Source organism: Podarcis melisellensis, assembly GCF_964234715.1.
Source record: "Podarcis melisellensis genome assembly, chromosome: 1".
Taxonomy (NCBI): Eukaryota; Metazoa; Chordata; class Lepidosauria; order Squamata; family Lacertidae; genus Podarcis; species Podarcis melisellensis.
The window spans coordinates 115,181,754-115,200,232 of record NC_138528.1 but is presented as its reverse complement, the minus strand read 5'-3'; the positions used below and the strand labels follow the sequence as shown (position 1 = coordinate 115,200,232).

The following is an 18,479-nucleotide window of genomic DNA, read 5'->3' as shown; positions in this document are numbered from 1 at the left end:
AAATTTTTTTTAATGGACTGTTTGTCTTATGTTAGCAGACACCTCTGCTGGATCAGAGGTTTCACCTATTCACTACCTACTCTTTGGGTGAGATTCAATGTCACACTAAGGTGATTGTTCTGCCAGTGCAAGCATTTCCACTTGCCAGACAGAACAATCTTCCCTCACTTCCTTGCCCCCCTGGGCACTGTTCTGGGGGTTCTCCTGACCTTCCTGAGCCACCACAATTTGGGGAGGGCATGGGAGCAAGTCCTCTTTTGTCTGTTTTCTCCCCTCTGGGGTGTGTGTGTGTGTTTGTGTGTGTGTGTGTGTGTGTGAGTGAGAGAGAGAGAGAGAGAGAGGTAGGCAGGCAGCAGGCAGGCAGGCAGGCAGGCAGGCAGGGGGAGAGCTGCTATTTCTGCTTATATTGTGTTTATATTGCTGCTTTTGATGCAGCTACAAATTTAATGTTGTAATGTGATTTGATTTTGCTGTTGTAAGCTGTTCTGCTTTCTTTTCAAGAAGACAGTGGTGTAAAAAAAACTGGATATTTTTTTTAACAACTAACAATAAAAGAAAAATGCAGATAGACTGCTCTGTGAATGAACAGGTGAGGGAGAAGCAATGGTTTCTTCAAAGTCATCTATCTGATCCTCACTGTTTACAATCCTAACCATGTCTAAAAGTAAAGCTAAAGGGACCCCTGACAATTAGGTCCAGTCATGACCGACTCTGGGGTTGCAGCGCTCATCTCACTTTATTGGCCGAGGAAGCCGGCATACAGCTTCCGGGTCATGTGGCCAGCATGACTAAGCCGCTTCTGGCGAACCAGAGCAGCGCACGGAAACGCTGCTTACCTTCCCACCGGAGTGGTACCTATTTATCTACTTGCACTGCACTTTGACGTGCTTTCGAACTGCTAGGTTGGCAGGAGCAGGGACCGAGCAACAGGAGCTCACCCCATCATGGGGATTCAAACCACCGACCTTCTGATCGGCAAGTCCTAGGCTCTGTGGTTTAACCCACAGCGCCACCCGGGTCCCAATCAAGGGGTTACTAGTGGCCAATTCTCTCTCCCTGCCCCACTAAGCTGGGAAGAATGCAGAGAGAAGAAGCACCATTGTGCACCTGTAGCAGCAAGACTGGATGCCTTCATTTGCCCCATCTGCAACAAAACATGTCTCTCCCATATCATTCTCTACAGCCACAGTAGGCACTGTAACTCTCCAACGGTTCGACTCTATTTCTGAAGGGGCATTCTCCCATTGTCTCCTGAGATAGACAGGTGCCAACAATATAGTGGAGGACCCACAGGCCGATGACCCCCTCCCTGGCATCGTCCTCTCCCCAGTTTACGCTCCCCGTGAGCTCATCCTCCTCCTGGGTCTGCCAGGCCTTGACACAGGTCTGCATGGATAAAATATTACTATACTTATAGGAATCTTTGGGTCTTCTTTCCAGCTATAGTGTCAAGACAAAACCCAATACGCAGAATCTGCTTTAACAAAACCCTTTTCGTAATAGCAATGCACTTTCCACTGGCGCAGTGTTCCTTGTGTTGTGACACTGCTTTGATAATTAGCAACACTTGAACTCCAACTTGTTATGCACTTTGTGTTCCCCCTAATCCAGCCGTAATTATCCAGATATGTGCTGCTTCTCTTATGACTAATTGCAGTGGATTGTCCTACCTGGAGAGGGACATCTGCTTCTATTTCGGTGCCTGGAATTTTCTCACTCCACATAGTAAATTTTTTCGTATCCGGGTCAATGAAGTAATCAAAAACCGTCCCTTGGGAAGGAAATTTTATTGTTCGCATTTCTTTTATCCACCATCTACTAAACTCCATGCGATAATCAATTAGCTGAAAAACAGAACAAAGGGGAGACAGACATGAAACACGGGGAGAGATATGCTAGCCCGACTGTGAACATTTTGTTTGTTTGTTTGTTTGTTTGTTTGTTTGTTTGTTTGCTTGTTCTGTTTTGCAGGCACCCAAAATAGCTGCCATCCTCTGGGTGACATTCAAGAAATATTTTAAACAATTAAAGCAGCACTAGAACAACTAAGGGGCATAACTCAGCAGCAGAACACATGCATTGCATGTACTGTAGAAGACCATTGGATCAGTCCCTGGCCTTTCCAGGCAGGGCTGGGAAAGACTGCTATCTGGAAAGTCAGTGCCTATCATCGTAGACGAGAGTGAGCCAGATGAACCAATGGTCTGTTTAAATAAAAGACAGCTTATTATGTTCCTTACCATTATAAAACAGAGAGGAAAGCTTAAAGAAAAGGGGGGGGAACCAAGTGGGAATGTTAAGTTCATAGCTTAGAAACTACAGGAGCTGAAGGACTTTCTCCCAAACTATGTTCACTGATCTAAGTTATGGGAAATAACTCAAGGAAGTATTCGATAGTAACCTTTTAACCCTGAGGTTTCCTAGACTGTCTATTTTCTGAGAATGAAAATACCAAGGCCCTTTATTCTTTTATAATCATATGTTGCTGCATGCTTTCGAGTGACACCAGAGAGCACGGAGTTACACGAGAAACAAAAGGAAGTGGCCACAGAGTTTTTCTGGAAGCAAAAATGCCATATGGTTCATGCTAAGTCCCTCATTCGCAGAATACGGAATGCCCACCCTAACATACTGTCACATTCAAAGCCTTCTTCCAAGCTATCAGAAAGATGCAGTAAAGGTGAACCAGGTTCTGGCACTTAACAATACATGCATCCGTGGTGTGAGAGGGTTCAGCTTACATCTTAAAGAAATCAAGCCAAGCAGCTTGAGATATCTTGAGATATTAAAGAAAGGAAGGGGAACAAGGATCTGGAGACACATTTGCCTTATTTCACTGTTCTGACAAATATAGACTTGGTAGCCAATCAGTGGCCTAAATCCACTCAAAAGGGGTAGTGATCTGCCAGCTACTTCATCAGTTGTTAGGGTGAAAAGTCTTCTATCACAGCCAATATTAACTAGATGTTGGTAGGAGACCCTGGCAAGTGGTAAAAGGAAACAGGAGGCTCAGAGTATTTCCTCGGTCTGTATCCCTGTAGAGAGAACAGTCATGAATCATTAGGCTGAGAAAAGTTCCTTCCTGTTGGATCAGTTATATCAGGGATATGTGATCTTGCTGGCAGAAAATTGCTGTGATTGTCTGACACTTTTCCTTCAGAACTTGTAAGAAGCAGGAGTTAGTCGGATAGTTGGCTTGTGGGATGGTAGGTGCTAGAGATTAGAAAAGCCCTATGGTGTACATTATGTTTCCCAGGGCCAAAAATGTTTATCAAGTGTCAAATGTAAGAAATGGAAAGTGTAGAACATATCGCCACAAGAACGAACCCAAAGAAAAGGGCATGAATAACTAGCAACAAGGCAGAACAGCTGTGCTATATAAAAATATGTCCAGGCCTTATCTGTTGGCATGGACAGTGTATTCTGATTTCTGACCCCTACAGTACACAAAGGAGTGGTGTGTCCAGAATCACGTATGAATTCATATTAATTTTATAAAATAATGGCTAAAAGGCACATTTGAAGGTGGGCATCTTGGATGTATCACTTTTTGGTGACAGAAGGTAGAAGTGGAGAACATCACTGTTGTTCAGCAACTAGGCCAAGGTGGGATCTTCTGGATCTTTATGTAAATACAGTTGTATCTCAGAAGTCGATCGGAATGCGTTCCGGAGGTCCGTTCGACTTCCAAAACATTCAGAAACCAATTGGCTGCAGGAAGCTCCACTGTGTCGGACATTCGGGTTCCGAAGAACGTCTGCAAACTGGAACACTCACTTCCGGGTTTGCAGTGTTTGCGAGCCAAAATGTTTGACTCGCAAGGCGTTCGATTTCCGAGGTACGACTGTATAAAAAACACACGCTCACAGCCATAATTTTGCAGTTAATGATACAAATATTGCTGGCTTATTTTTCCTGTCTCATTTCTTATTGAAAATATATTGGAAGCAGTGGAGTGCAGTCAGTGGACTACGGGGACTAGGCTAGTCTCCTAAACGTTCCTGGTAAATTAGAGTATTAAAGTATTAAAGCCTGGCGACTGCTTCCCAAAGCCCAGGAAGCTTCTGCATGGCTTAGGAAGGGAGACACAGTGCTCATGCATGTGATGTTGGGATGCTGTGAGGTCACACATGTGATGTCACCTCCTCCATCACTCTTGCAAGCTGGTGCCTCTGGCCCTGTTCCCCTACGAAAAATTTCACCGCACGCCATTGATTGGAAGATAGAATCATAGAATTGTTGAGTTGCACCGGACCTCATGGGTCATGTAGCCCAACCCCGTGTGATGCAGGAATGGTTGCTGTCAAACTTGAAGAGAATACCAAAATACTGTTATCTTCCCTCAAAACCAGCCACTCACCTGATCTTGGAACAAGGCACCACCGAAGGCCCATATACTTGCAAATGCAAAATATACTTCATAGAGTTCACGAGGAGAGTCTGGGGGAGCATTCTCCGGGGTCAGGAGACAATCCAGTAATGAACACAAAGTCTCCAGTGAAAATAAATAAAAAGGAAGGAGAGAATAGAGATATCTGAATACAGTCCCTACATCCTTTATATTCTTATTTCCACTTCTATAGCTGCTACTGTCCCAATATAATAAATATTTTAAAACACTTATTTAATTTCACACAACCATTGTGATGTATTTATAAGTACAGAGGACGGCATCTGACTAGGTTCTCCTCAGGGTAGGCTCATTGAAATTAATAGACTACACCCATTAATTTCAGTGGGTCTACTCTGAGTAGGACTGGTATCAGATTTGGCATAGAAGAAGAAAAGTCACACACAGGAGACTAAAGCAATGAGTCGAGGGTGAGTTCCCTTTATTATAGGCAGTAAAGCCTGCTAGGTAGCTGCTCCTGCAATATGTTAGGCACACCTAAGCAACATACACAAATTGTTAAACTGAAGAGGGAGGGGGAAGATTAATTCCCAGTGTGGATCTATGTGCAGTCCCCACTTCTTCTCTGGCCCATGGGCAATTGAATCAAACACTGCAGAAGGAAGAGCTGTTTGAGAGCTGAGGTGAAGGACTGGAAACTGTATTCAACCACTGAAAAGTGGTAACTGATGCAAGAAGAAGGAATTTGCCATATACTATTCCTGGAGAGTGTCACATGTCAGTGGTAGAGGCAGAGAGGTTCACACTAAGATATGGTCCTTTAGATGTTGAACTACAACTCCCATCATCTCTGACCACTGGCCATGTTGGCTAGGTTTGATGGGAATTGTAGTCCAGCAACACCTGGAGGATCAAAGATAAGCCGCCCCTGGTCTATGGGAATGTGTTCTGCATGCAAAGCCTGTTTTCAGAAAGCATAATATTGGTAGGGCTGGCATATGTCCCAGACATTACCAGGATTTCAAAGGCAGAATTGACGTCCTGGAGGAATTTCCAAGTCAAACAAAAAAATACGTGGTTTTTTTGCATTCTTGCAAGAAAATCTCAACAACTTTGGGTTTTGTCTAAAAAAATCTCAACAACTTTGGGGGTTTCCTAAAAAAGCTCAACAATCTTGGTGTTTTCCTAAAAGAAAGTTCAGCAACTTTCAGGATGTCCTGTTTTTTACTTTTTGAAATATGGCAACCCAAAATTTTGGTAACTGATATTATCCTCTTAAGCACACATACCTAGGCTGAAAGAGCAGAGGAAAGTCTTTATCAGACTGTGTTCAAATTATGGAACTGGGCCTACAAGGTGGAAGAGTGTTCTCTGCAATATATAGGTTGGGAACATATAGAATTACTGAGCTTTGTGACAGCTGCAGATATTGGCTCAATTCCAGTATAACAGGGAAACATGAACTGCACTGGGAGAATGGTGTCACATAGTCCTATCTGCTTCCCAGTTCAGCTCCTACAGATGAGCACAAAATTCACTCATTTTCTTCCCCCTACTCCCAGGATTTCCAGAATCTTGCCCTGTTCCACTTTTGCATGTGCGCAGAGACAGATGCATACACACACACACACACACAGAGAGAGAGAGAGAGGGGGGGGGGTTCTGCAATGAGCACTGCTGTAGTAGTCCTCCTTCTGGTGCAGAATCTATGCAAGCAAACTTTATTAAATAAATATGTTTTTAAAAGTCATTGTGGGAGCGACCCCAACCACACACTCTTTACCACTTTTGGAGTACAGATGTGTGCGAATGACTCAAAAAATAATACCCAAATGCAATGTAACTGTGCTGTTCAAAAGACCCACATCTAAGTTCTCTAGTTTGAGTTTTTCTGCCTTGTATGTTAGGCACACAAAAAAACTGTTTTCATTTCTGGCTTTTGTTTTTTCCTCATAGAAAAATAATGTGATCCAGAAAGCTTTTTTTAAAAAAAACAAAAAAACCCCCCACACTCAAAAGCTTCATATAAAAGCATTATTCAAGTGCATAACTTCTGCATTCATTCAGAAATGCATATGGCATTTTAAAAATAACATAACTTAAGGAAAGTAAGGGCTTGTCCCATATAATGTCTGTTGTAATTTCAGTTGCTTGCTAAAGTAACTTTCAAGCAACGGTCTGTCCGATCAAGCAATGGTCTGTCCAGAATTCTGTATAGCAGTTAACACTCCTAAATTGTTGAGCTCAATTTTATCAACAGCCAAATAACTTCATTGTAATTATGGAGTCTGTTTTAGAAAATGAAGGAACACCGACCTCACCTCCATAGTGTTCCCATATTTCTTTTTTATATATACTACTTGTATGAACAATAACTTGACTCTATAAGAGTCTCAAGAGTAGTCTTTTTGACTTCAAATGAGATTACTGTAGAGGATGGCATCAGCCCTAATTCAGGAGGAAACAGTTACACAATCTGTGTCTGCTTTGTCACTTGAATCACAAAACACAAAATGTTAAACCATGCTGTGATTATAATGAAGTTCCTTCACACTAGGTCTGCATACTTGAACACTCTCACAATCACATCTCAGGAAGAGTGGCAGTCTGAAGATCCTGCTGCAGTTGTTGTTACCTGAACCATGCTGTTCTCTGGAACGGGGGTGATGGTTTTTAAGTTGCAGCGGACTTGCTCCAAGCAGTAAGGAACATATTTGTCAAAAAGGATGGTTAGATTTGCCCTTTCCGTCTGTGCTTTGCGAGTTTCAATCCAGCTAGTCACGTATCTGTGAAAACAAACTTATTTTAGGGTGCTTCTCCTCCCCTTAATCAATTGCTTTTGTTTATTATGTTTGAAAGTGGGTTTATGAGGGGAGCAGAGGATTGTTTGCGGAGCCGCCTAGTGCTTTTACGGTATGTCCTTAGCTTGGTTCAGCCTTATTTTACTTGCTGAAATGCCTCTCTGAATTACCTTGTTTGTTGGTGATCCGTTTCCAACCGATTTGGCCTTGTAGTACAACTGTGACTACGTTACTGCTTCTTTTGCCTTCCCAAACCAGTGCCCTCCACATATTTTGGACTCCATCTCCCAGTAGCTACAATCACTATGACCAGTGACCAGGGGTGATGAGAGTCTAAGTCCAAACCATTTGGAGGGCTCCTGATTAGAAAAGGCTGCTTGATTCTGTTCCAGGTGTGTGTTCTTCTGTCAGTTAAAATTTAGGACTTTAAATGCTTTTTTTTTACCCCTAAGGCACACTCTCCCTCAACCTGTCATCTTTCAGATGTTTTGAACTGCAGCGTCCCTCATCCTTGGTCATTGGCCATGGTGTCTGAAAGGAATGAGACTGGGAAATGCTGTCTTAGAAGCATATGACATTTCCATGGATGTTGAGGGAAATAACAAATGTAATTTAGAGAAGAAGAAAAGTTGCCACTCGCATGCCGTCACCTCCACACCAATAAAGCTTTTCTGTCTAAACTTTCCCCAATACTCCCAAAACCTGGCATTATTATTTCACCCCTCTTCCCCACTGTTTACTTATAGGATCTGGGGTTTCCCCTTGACTATCCCAGAGACATTTCCTCTCAGTGCGGGTCATCAAACTTTGTGGACCAGTGGGCACATTTCCACCTGCAGACACTGAGTCAGCAACCCCTGTTCTGGACATTTTCCCTATGTTCTCCTACCCTGTGTCTCCCTAGAAAGTTGCCTTCTTCACACTAAAGGTCTAGCACCAGTCATCCAGATTTTCAGATAGAATTCTTCCCCAGTCCTGTCTAGATACACTAGGGCAGTGTTTCCCAAACTTGGGTTTCCAGCTGTTTTTGGACCACAACTCCCATCATCCCTAGCTAGCAGAACCAGTGGTCAAGAACGATGGGAACTGTAGTCCAAAAAGAGCTGGAGACACATGTTTGGGAAACACTGGGCTAGGGACTGAACCTGGGACCTTTTGCCTTCAATGCAGGTGCTCTACCACTGAAATATTCCCTTTCCCATATTGGAAGATGTCCCCATGGCTCACATGGGAGATATCTACAGCTCTAGTAGCAGCACCAGTGCATTATGGCTCCAATGACAAGTTCCTTTGTACGGTACTGATCAGCTTAATCTCTGAGGAAATAGCTGTTCACTCAATACCATAGAGTATACAGCTGACAGTAGTGATGTATGGAAGTGAAAGTTGCTGAAGAATTGATGCTTTTGAATTATGGTGCTGGAGGAGACTCTTGAGAGTCCCATGGACTGCAAGAAGATCAAACCTATCCATTCTTAAGGAAATCAACCCTGAGTGCTCACTGGAAGGACAGATCCTGAAGCTGAGGCTCCAATATTTTGGCCACCTCATGAGAAGAGAAGACTCCCTTGAAAAGACCCTGATGTTGGGAAAGATGGAGGGCACAAGGAGAAGGAGACGACAGAGGACGAGATGGTTGGATAGTGTTCTCGAAGCTACCAGCATGAGTTTGACCAAACTGCGGGAGGCAGTGGAAGACAGAAGTGCCTGGCGTGCTCTGGTCCATGGGGTCACAAAGAGTCGGACACGACTAAACGACTAAACAACAACAACATACAGCTGACAAGATGACAGCTACACGAACGGAGCATTCAGCAAGCTGTTTGCTGAGTTAAGAATACAGTATAGTGCAGCAGCAAATGAGATCATCACTACCATAGGAACAAGCATGGCCATAGGCATTTTGGACAGCATAGGTCTGTTGTCCGATCCAGCAGGGATCTTCATATATTCTTACTGGCCCCAGAGTTGCTGGCTGAAGGTGCACTGAACTGCCATTTGCTTGTTAAATGTGTGTCTTGCCTTTCTTCAAGTTGGCTAATGAAAGAGCACAAAATGGGTAATATTGCAAAGGGCACATTAAAAGCACAAAAAGCAAGGGAGGTACTCACGGGCTCCAGCCTAGGTCCTGCGTATTCACATAGAGGATTCCAGCTCGCGACACAGTGGCTGGAGTTGCTGCCCGGAGGTGGCTTATTTCAAACACCAGCCACATGGAAGGTGTTAATGAAATCCGTTCGTTACTTGCTAAAGTCAGAACCTAAGCACAGAGTCATTACAATTTTATTGCAGTAGGTATTTGCTTTTCAAATTAAGTAATTAATGTTCTGTTGTGGTTGGTTTTTTTTTTAAGTAAGAATCACAGAGCACATGTTCAGCTATAGCTAATACACAGGAATATGATTTTATTTTCCAATGAGTGTTATTTGTCAGTTTAAATAGTATCCCTTATATCTTTATGGATATCTGCTGTGGCATTCAGGAAAACAGCAGAAGAATGAACTCAAACACTATCCAATGAGAAGATCTCTTGCATACGAAACATTGAAATTAATGAAAGTGATACTGTGCTGTTTCAATTAAACATGTGCAGGAGACGTTCCCATTGAACTGTCCTTAATTTCTTCAATGTTTTTATAAAGCCATGTTAATTGTCATTTCATTGAAAAGTCAACTGGTTCCCTATCCACTTACCCAGCAATGATCAAAATGGACAAAAAAGTGACTCTTCTCTGCAATTTTGTTTTGCTGGACTTACACAAAAGGATTCTTTATTGTCAATGGGAATAAAATCAATATAATATCTTGATTCATGGAAAGAAATTTATGTTAGGGATGGGTTGAAAAACAGCAAAACAAAAGGGATAACAATAGTAAATCATCATGAAATCAAACCTACAATTTATGAAGAGAAGAAACTATGAATTAAATCTCTTAAAATTGAATAAGCCAGCAATGGTGTGGTTTCAATGCACATTAAGCATAAGTTCAGGCAAAAAGAAAAAAATATGGCTATTTTTCTTTCCAAGATGCTGTTCTTTGGTCCCTTGAATTAAGTAAAGTAAAGTAAATATTAAATAAAGTAAAGTAAAGATGAAAATGGTATATTTCACTAAATCAATGTACTGCTGCAAATGCAAAAGTAAACTGAGCTTTTGTATTTCACACAATTATTTTAAGGCTAAAGTGGTTGGAAAAGAAATAAATTTAAAGGTGTTGTTGCCAGTTGCTAGCAGAAAGGCTCTAAGAGATAGCTGTTCAGATATAATGCTAAACCACACTGTGGTATTGCTTGAATGCGCACGAGGCTTCTGTTCTCTCATCTCTCCACATGTGCTCTGTTATCATCCTACCCTTCCTTTTACAAGGGAAACCACAGTTTCCTGTGTCTGCAATGGGAAACCATGGTTTGTCTGCAAAGCATAACTGGATGCCATGTTTGCTTGTGATTTCCAATTCCATCTTAAAGGAAAACTGGTTTATGCAAAACATAATTTGCCTCCTTTAGAAGAAAAAAAGTAGCAAAATATGTTTGCTGTGAAATAGGAAGTATCGGGGGAGAAAGGAAGGGAAGGAAGGTTTTTTTTGTTGTCTTACTGTAACACCAATATAATGCCTTGGCAATATATCTGAATTGAGCTAAAGAGAAATCAAGTTTCATCTACTACATCTTTTGACTATAACCGAAGAGAGAAATCAAACTGTTTTTTTGCAATCCTTCACAAGAAAAGAAATCCAAACACATGATTCCAAACACAAACTTATCAGGAAAAAAACCAAGTACCGTATTTTTTGCTCTATAGGACACACCCGACCATAGGACGCACCTTGTTTTAGAGGGGGAGAACAAGAAAAAATTCTCCCCTCTCTGCTCAGCGCCCCTTCAGCGAAGCAGCAGGAGAAACGGAGCCCCTTCCATTTCTCCTCCCACTTGGCTGAAGGGGCGCCGCGCAGTTCTCCCTCTCTGCTGAAGCAGGGAGAATCTTGCTCTCCCGGCTTCAGCAAAAGGAACCTGAAGCCTCCGGCTATCCCTGAAGCCTTCAGAGCGCAGTGCGAGTTCCCACTGCTCTCCGGAGGCTTCAGGTTCCTTTCGCTGAAGCCAGGAGAGCACCGACCCCTCTCGCTCTCCAGGCTTCAGCGAAAGCAACGTGAAGCCTCCGGAGCACGGAGGGAGTGCTCCCTCTGCGCTTCGGAGGCTTCGTGTTGCTATCGCTGAAGCCAAGGAGCCTGCATTCGCTCCATAGGATGCACACGCATTTCCCCTTAATTTTTGGAGGGGGAAAAGTGTGTCCTATGGAGCGAAAAATACAGTATTTCAAGAGTAACAATAAAATCGCGAGAACTGGCAGGATTTTGGCTGCGAGAATGAGGAATGTTTTATGGCAAACTGGAGAACTTGGGGGAAATAGGCCATACAGGATATGTTGTAGATCCCGTGTGCTACAATAGAGCAATGGCCCACAGTGGGCCTGGATAACCTGTTTCAGTGTGATCCATTTTTATCTTCTATGATTGTACTTGCCATCAGGTGCTATTCTTCTGGTGTTCCTAAGGGGCGGTGCAACGCTACACATCCCCTACTGAGTACTTTAGCTTAAAAGCTACAATAGAGTCCTTAGAATCTAACAACAAGAGCTATTCTAGGAGCTGGTTAGGAAAATGTGATTTAAAGGAGGTTTCCAGCATTGTGTGAAATTAGGGCAAAAAAAAAAATTCTCTTTTCAATTTGCACAAAGTATCTCAATTCCAACAGTTTGGTCTCCTGCTGTTGTATCCATCATAAAGAAAGGCCAGGACGCCGTGGTGAAGAAAGGTGACATTTTAATCAATGGAGATTAATACATACTAAAAAAAATACAAAATGATTCAGCTTTCTGCTCCTCCCACTTCCATGAACTTTCATTTTAGTTAAGGAGGCATTCTCTCTCTCTTTTACACTAAATGGGTGTTGGGGGGTAAGTCTAGGTCATGTGGGTTTAGATCTACTCTTCATTCCAAAATACATAATTCTATTTTGGATGCTATTGGTATCTTTAAACCAGAAATTATATCACAGCACATCCGTACTGGGTCTATCAATGAAAAAATTATTTCTCTATTAGCACTGTCTACTATAAGCAGGAGAGTTGGTCAATGTCGTCTATAGGAAATGGTTGTAAGTCTTGGTATAATAAGGCCAGAAACAGATTTTAGGTTTTTCTCCACCGAGTTTTGATACAATAGAGGCATCATTGCCCGTAGTGTGCTTATTCTTCACCCTTTTGTCTCCTTTAAGAAACAGTCTTTGCAGGTCTTATGTCAATTCAAAAACTAGCAAAACCTTGTTGAGTAGAGATAGTAAGTGTGCAAGATTAGGGATGCAACATATCAGGATTACAGTCTATCTTTCCACTTGCAGTGTCTGAAGTGGCTTGCAAATGTAATAAAATTAACAATTCTCACCTACAGATGCAAAAAACCCCCCAAACTATAAGCTCTAGATTAAAAGAGGCATTGACAGGAGAACAGTGAAATGGCCAGCTAGGACTGGGAAAATAACACAGATCTGACGCCTAAATCAGGCAAATGTTTCCTGTGAGGGTGTCCCATAACTGGGGCTCCCTAGCAAAACCAGGCCCTTTATCCTTTAACACTACTGTACAACCTATCTTCAGGGGCTTGGAGTGAGAGGCACTCAAAGCAGGCCCTCAAAAGATTACCTCCAGGGTCACACAGGCAAAAGCAGTCCTTCAATGGTCTTCTAAGGTAGCCTCATGTCTGATGCTTTGCACTCTTTATCCTCCACCCAGACAAGGAAGAAGCATCATGAGAGTTCAAGGACATATTCTAGTCAGGCAAAAACACTTGAGGTGTGTAGAAGACCAGTGAAGGATTTCAAAGGCCAGATAAAAATATTTGGAGGACTGTACGTTTCCGAGCACGGTTCAAAGTGTTGGTGCTGACCTTTAAAGCCCTAAACGGCCTCGGTCCTGTATACCTGAAGGAGCGTCTCCACCCCCATCATTCAGCCCGGACACTGAGATCCAGCCCCGAGGGCCTTCTGGCGATTCCCTCATTGTGAGAAGTGAGGCTACAGGGAACCAGACAGAGGGCCTTCTCGGTAGTGGCGCCCGCCCTGTGGAACGCCCTCCCATCAGATGTGAAAGAGATAAACAATTACCTGACATTCAGAAGACATCTTAAGGCAGCCTTGTTCAGGGAAGTTTTTAATATGTAACACTGTACTGTTTTTAACACCTGATTGGGAGCCGCCCAGAGTGGCTGGGGAAACTCAGCCAGATTGGCGGGGTATAAATAAAAAAATATTATTATAATATAATAATAGTATATTATATTATTATTATATACACACCCCATCCAACCGAGCCTGAGGTTCCCCACTCCTCCTTTACAGGAATCTAAGATGGATGCTACCAGAACAATTGATAACCATGTTCAGGCTAACATGCCTTTCCCAACAGTGTTCAAAGCTATTATTAAGAGCTTGTCTTCGTCTGTATGATGTATACAGAAAACCAGGGCCAGATTTAGGCTTGATGAGGCCCTAAGCTACTGAAGGTAATGGGGCCCTTTCTATGTCCAGCTGTCCTTTATCAACAACAATTTGTCGCTGTTTTTTGTGTTGAATATATGCTATATGGTAATTTATGGACCTAATAGGTATCCTTTTAATGAGGGTGAAAGAGGAGAGCGCAAAATATGGCCTGAAGCTTAACATCAAAAAAACTAAGATAATGGCCATTGGTCCCATCACCTCTTGGCAAATAGAAGGGGAAGAAATGGAGGCAGTGAGAGATTTTACTTTCTTGGGCTCCATAATCACTGCAGGTGGTGACAGCAGTCACGAAATTAAAAGATGCCTGCTTCTTCGGAGAAAAGCAATGGCAAACCTAGATAGCATCTTAAAAAGCAGAGACATCACCTTGCCAACAAAGGTCCGTATAGTTAAAGCCATGGTTTTCCCAGTAGTGAAGTGAGAGCTGGACCATAATGAAGGCTGATCGCCGAAGAATTGATGCTTTTGAATTATGGTGCTGGAGGAGACTCTTGAGCGTGGACCGCAAGAAGATCAAACCTATCCATTCTGAAGGAAATCAGCCCTGAGTGCTCACTGGCAGGACAGATCCTGAAGCTGAGGCTCCAATACTTTGGCCACCTCATGAGAAGAGAAGACTCCCTGGAAAAGACCCTGATGTTGGGAAAGATGGAGGGCACAAGGAGAAGGGGACGACAGAGGACAAGATGGTTGGACAGTGTTCTTGAAGCTACCAGCATGAGTTTGACCAAACTGCGAGAGGCAGTGAAAGACAGGAGTGCCTGGCGTGCTCTGATCCACAACAACAACAAGGTATCTAAAGCCATTTGGACATAACAATATATTTATTTTATCAAAGTGATTGTTGAACTGAAATACAATTAAGAAGTATATTAATAGTGAAATACAGGTGGGGGCCATTACTTACATCATAGGAGCCTACACAACACAAAACACTGTTGCTGTATGTAGGTTTTATTTTATTTGTTTTTTTATCTTATATTTTGGAAATGTACATCCAGGTGATTTTTCCCTTTAAATTTTGGTGGGACCCCCAAGAGAGTGGGGCCCTAAGCTATAGCTTATTTAGCTTATACATAAATCTGGCACTGCAGAAAACACTGTACATATTTAGCAAATGGACCAGAAGAGTATCTCACCTACTCATCACAGCCATGTTAAAGAATGTGATACACACCTTATTGTCATCCATGACAGTGTTGAGTGACTCAATCCACATAGGATCAATGTCACCATCCAAGACAATCCATTTGGGGCCATCGTGCGTGATGCTAGACAGTTCTCTCATCATGGAAGAAAACAAGCCTTCAAAACGATGAAAACAAAAATTAGTTTTTTAAACAACAACAAACTTGTATGTGTTTGTATATGTTAAGATGTGCAATTTTATTAAGATTATAATGATTGGAAATACCATCTTTCCACTCCCTTGTTGATGGGTGAAGAAAGCCAAAAAGTTCATCCGTTGTGACAGCTTTGGGGTTGATATCATTCCATGCTGGCCTCAGCTTCATATTTGAGTAAGTCACGTGTAGTGTCTTTAATATCTAAAGTAAGAACATTTTATCATGCCAGTTTCACAATCAAGTGGTAGCTTCAGTTAACAGGCATCCTTCAAAATTATCTGCTGTTCCACATACAACAGAGAAGTTAACCTGAATATATATCTAATAGTTCCAGTTACAGATAGGTAGCCGTGTTGGTCTGCCATAGTCAAAACAAAAAAAATTCCTTCCAGTAGCACCTTAAAGACCAACTAAGTTAGTTCTTGGTATGAGCTTTCGTGTGCATGCACACTTCTTCAGATACCGTATCTGAAGAAGTGTGCATGCACACGAAAGCTCATACCAAGAACTAACTTAGTTGGTCTTTAAGGTGCTACTGGAAGGAATTTTTTTTGATATATCTAATAGGTAACTGCAGTCAAGTCATTACCCCCACACACACACTAGTTATATTTGTGCAATATATGTGTTTCACACCTTCACACTTTACATCTTACGCCCACTTCCTTAAGTGTGCATGTCCTTAGTATACCTATCCATAGGTTTCCTTCCTTTCAGCACTCATGATAGTGCTTCAGCTTTCCTCAACCCTGTTTTATGTGCTCTGCTCCTACATATGTAAGGAAATGCATATATACAGTGGTACCTCAGGTTAAGTACTTAATTCGTTCTGGAGGTCCATACTTAACCTGAAACTGTTCTTAACCTGAAGCACCACTTTAGCTAATGGAGCCTCCTGCTGCTGCCGCGCCGCCGGAGCACGATTTCTGTTCTCATCCTGAAGCAAAGTTCTTAAATTGAAGCACTACTTCTGGGTTAGCGGAGTCTGTAACCTGAAGCATCTGTAACCTGAAGCGTCTGTAACCCAAGGTACATCCAGGATAAAAATATGTAACCGGATTTGGGGGGAACGAAAACTGAAGAAGTTGACATGCCCCACCGACACCAGAATATCAAATTCACTGAGAGTATTGAACACAGAAGTTTCATCAAAGTGGCAAACATCTTGTAACCTGCATTACTGATTCATGCTCTCTTTATTGCTATTTGTTTGCTGGAGAAATGTGTGTATTCTTCATTTTACCTGGCTTTTCCCTGTTCCAGCATTTCCAACCACAAAGACCGAATGCCTGACAGCCAGTAGTTCTTCTAACTGCATAACCTAAAAAGCCGTTCAAGAAAATTAGGGGTGGGGTGGGGTTTGGAATTGATATAATGGCGAACATATTTTACAGACATAGCTATGTATTAAGAAAACTGTAAGAATGAAGGAGAAGAATCGGAGAACACTTTTCTTTCCCATTTCAATAAACATTGGTCCTATTTTATTCTCTCATTCCTTAAAAAATTGCCCCTCTTTTACTCTGTTCTGCTGCAGTTGTGGAACGTATTCACAAAGACACAAGTCAGATTTTCACTGGGTATGTTGGACATGCTCTGTGTGATTTTACTGCTAAGGGCTGAAAGAATGGAGTCAATAGCAGCATCAACACTACATTGTCCAGAACTACATTGTCTCTGGTTTTAGATGAACAATGAACAATAGGACTATTCCATTAGGTTTTGGGACTTCTGCAGCAGGGAAGGCATATGGATTATGCTCTGTTGCGAAATATTACATTGAGATTAGACACAAGTGGTATAAGGGGTTATGTTGGGTGGTTAACCTGTGACCTTCTACATCAGGGTTTTCCAAACCTGGGTCTCTAGCAGTTTTTGGACTACAGTTCCCATCTTCCCTGACCACTGGTCCTGCTAGCTAGGGATGATGGGAGTTGTAGTCCAAAAACATCTGGAGAGCCACAAACCATCTAACATATTAATTAAATTATTATAATTAGTAATTAAATTTCTATACCACCAAAGATCACAGGGCGGTTCACAACATAAAAATTAAACGTGCAACATAGGTTTCACTATATTGTCTCAGCACGTAAAGGTAAAGGTAAAGGGACCCCTGACCATTAGGTCCAGTCGTGACTGACCCTGGGGTTGCGGCGCTCATCTCGCTTTATTGGTCAAGGGAGCCGGCGTACAGCTTCCGGGTCATGTGGCCAGCATGACTAAGCCACTTCTGGCGAACCAGAGCAGTGCACGGAAACGCCGTTTACCTAACCCCGTTGCGGGGATTCAAACCGCCGACCTTCTGATCGGCAAGTCCTAGGCTCTGTGGTTTAACCCACAGCACCACCCACATGTCTACTCAAAATATAAGTCCTACTGAGTTCTGTGGAGTAAATGGATACAGGGCTGCAGCCTCGCTGAGAGGTATTGAAGGTCGTTTGGTACGGTAGTTTGAGTTCACTTGCAGCGTAATAAATAAAGGATTGTTAGAAGGAAAGGAATGTCATTAATATCATAGAATCACAGAGTTGTAAGGGACCCTGAGGATCATCTATTCCAACCCCCTGCAATGCAGGAATATGCAGCTGTCCCTTACAGGGATCAAACCTGCAACCTTGGGGTGATCAGCACCATGCTCTAACCAACTGTTATTTTTCATTCCCTATTACAGTAAAACAAAACTAAATTGAAACACAGCTCTTCAGAGGTCAGTTGCTCATGTTTTCCTCCCACTAAGCACCTGCCGAAAACACAAGGGACTAAAAGGGTAAACTCTGAAAATCTATTTTAGGGAGATTGGGAGTCATAAAGGGTCGTGATTTATTGCTAATTTTGCTGTTACTGCATCTGGGCTGCAGATACTAATTGGTGGCGTCATGCTTATGGAATGCCCTCTCCCCCAAGAGATTAATCTGGAGGTGGCATAGCTTTTAAATGCCAGACCACGATGCCTCCAATTTACCCAGATATTTTGTTTTATTTTAATTCGGTGTCCAGAACACTTTTATGTAGGCTGAGTTTGTTCTGATGTCTTAGGAAGCAACCCTAACTCTCTGATTTGTGCTGCTAGAGGGTGCTAGAATACAGAGGCAGGGGCCATACAACAGGAGTGAGGGGTGGGGAGGACCCTTGCCACCATAGAGGTCCTCAGTGTGGCCATGGAAAAGACAATAAAGCCACTAATTTGGGAAATGGGTCGGGGGGGGGACTTAATGTGCTGTTTCGTTTTACTTATTTGCTTGTTTTTATCCTGTATTTAATTCTGTGTACTGCCCTGAGAGGGACGTGGGTGGGGCTGTGGGTTAAACCACAGAGCCTAGGACTTGCCGATCAGAAGGTCAGCAGTTCGAATCCCCGCGACTGGGTGAGCTCCCGTTGCTCGGTCCCTGCTCCTGCCAACCTAGCAGTTCGAAAGCACGTCA

The 18,479-nt window shown here is 42.6% G+C and overlaps 1 protein-coding gene across 1 annotated transcript in view; it reads right to left on the bottom strand.

Moving 5' to 3' along the window:
- The window catches only part of LOC309363323 (dynein axonemal heavy chain 11-like), a 216,175-nt gene that overhangs the window by 139,608 nt on the left and 58,088 nt on the right, over positions 1-18,479 (bottom strand). The window contains exons 30-36 of the mRNA XM_081899478.1: positions 16,298-16,375; positions 15,123-15,255; positions 14,886-15,013; positions 9,264-9,412; positions 6,987-7,137; positions 4,361-4,492; positions 1,671-1,844 (exon numbers count right to left, since the gene is read on the bottom strand). Coding sequence (XP_081755604.1) covers positions 1,671-1,844; positions 4,361-4,492; positions 6,987-7,137; positions 9,264-9,412; positions 14,886-15,013; positions 15,123-15,255; positions 16,298-16,375 — 945 coding nt within the window. The remainder of the gene's footprint in view (positions 1-1,670; positions 1,845-4,360; positions 4,493-6,986; positions 7,138-9,263; positions 9,413-14,885; positions 15,014-15,122; positions 15,256-16,297; positions 16,376-18,479) is intronic.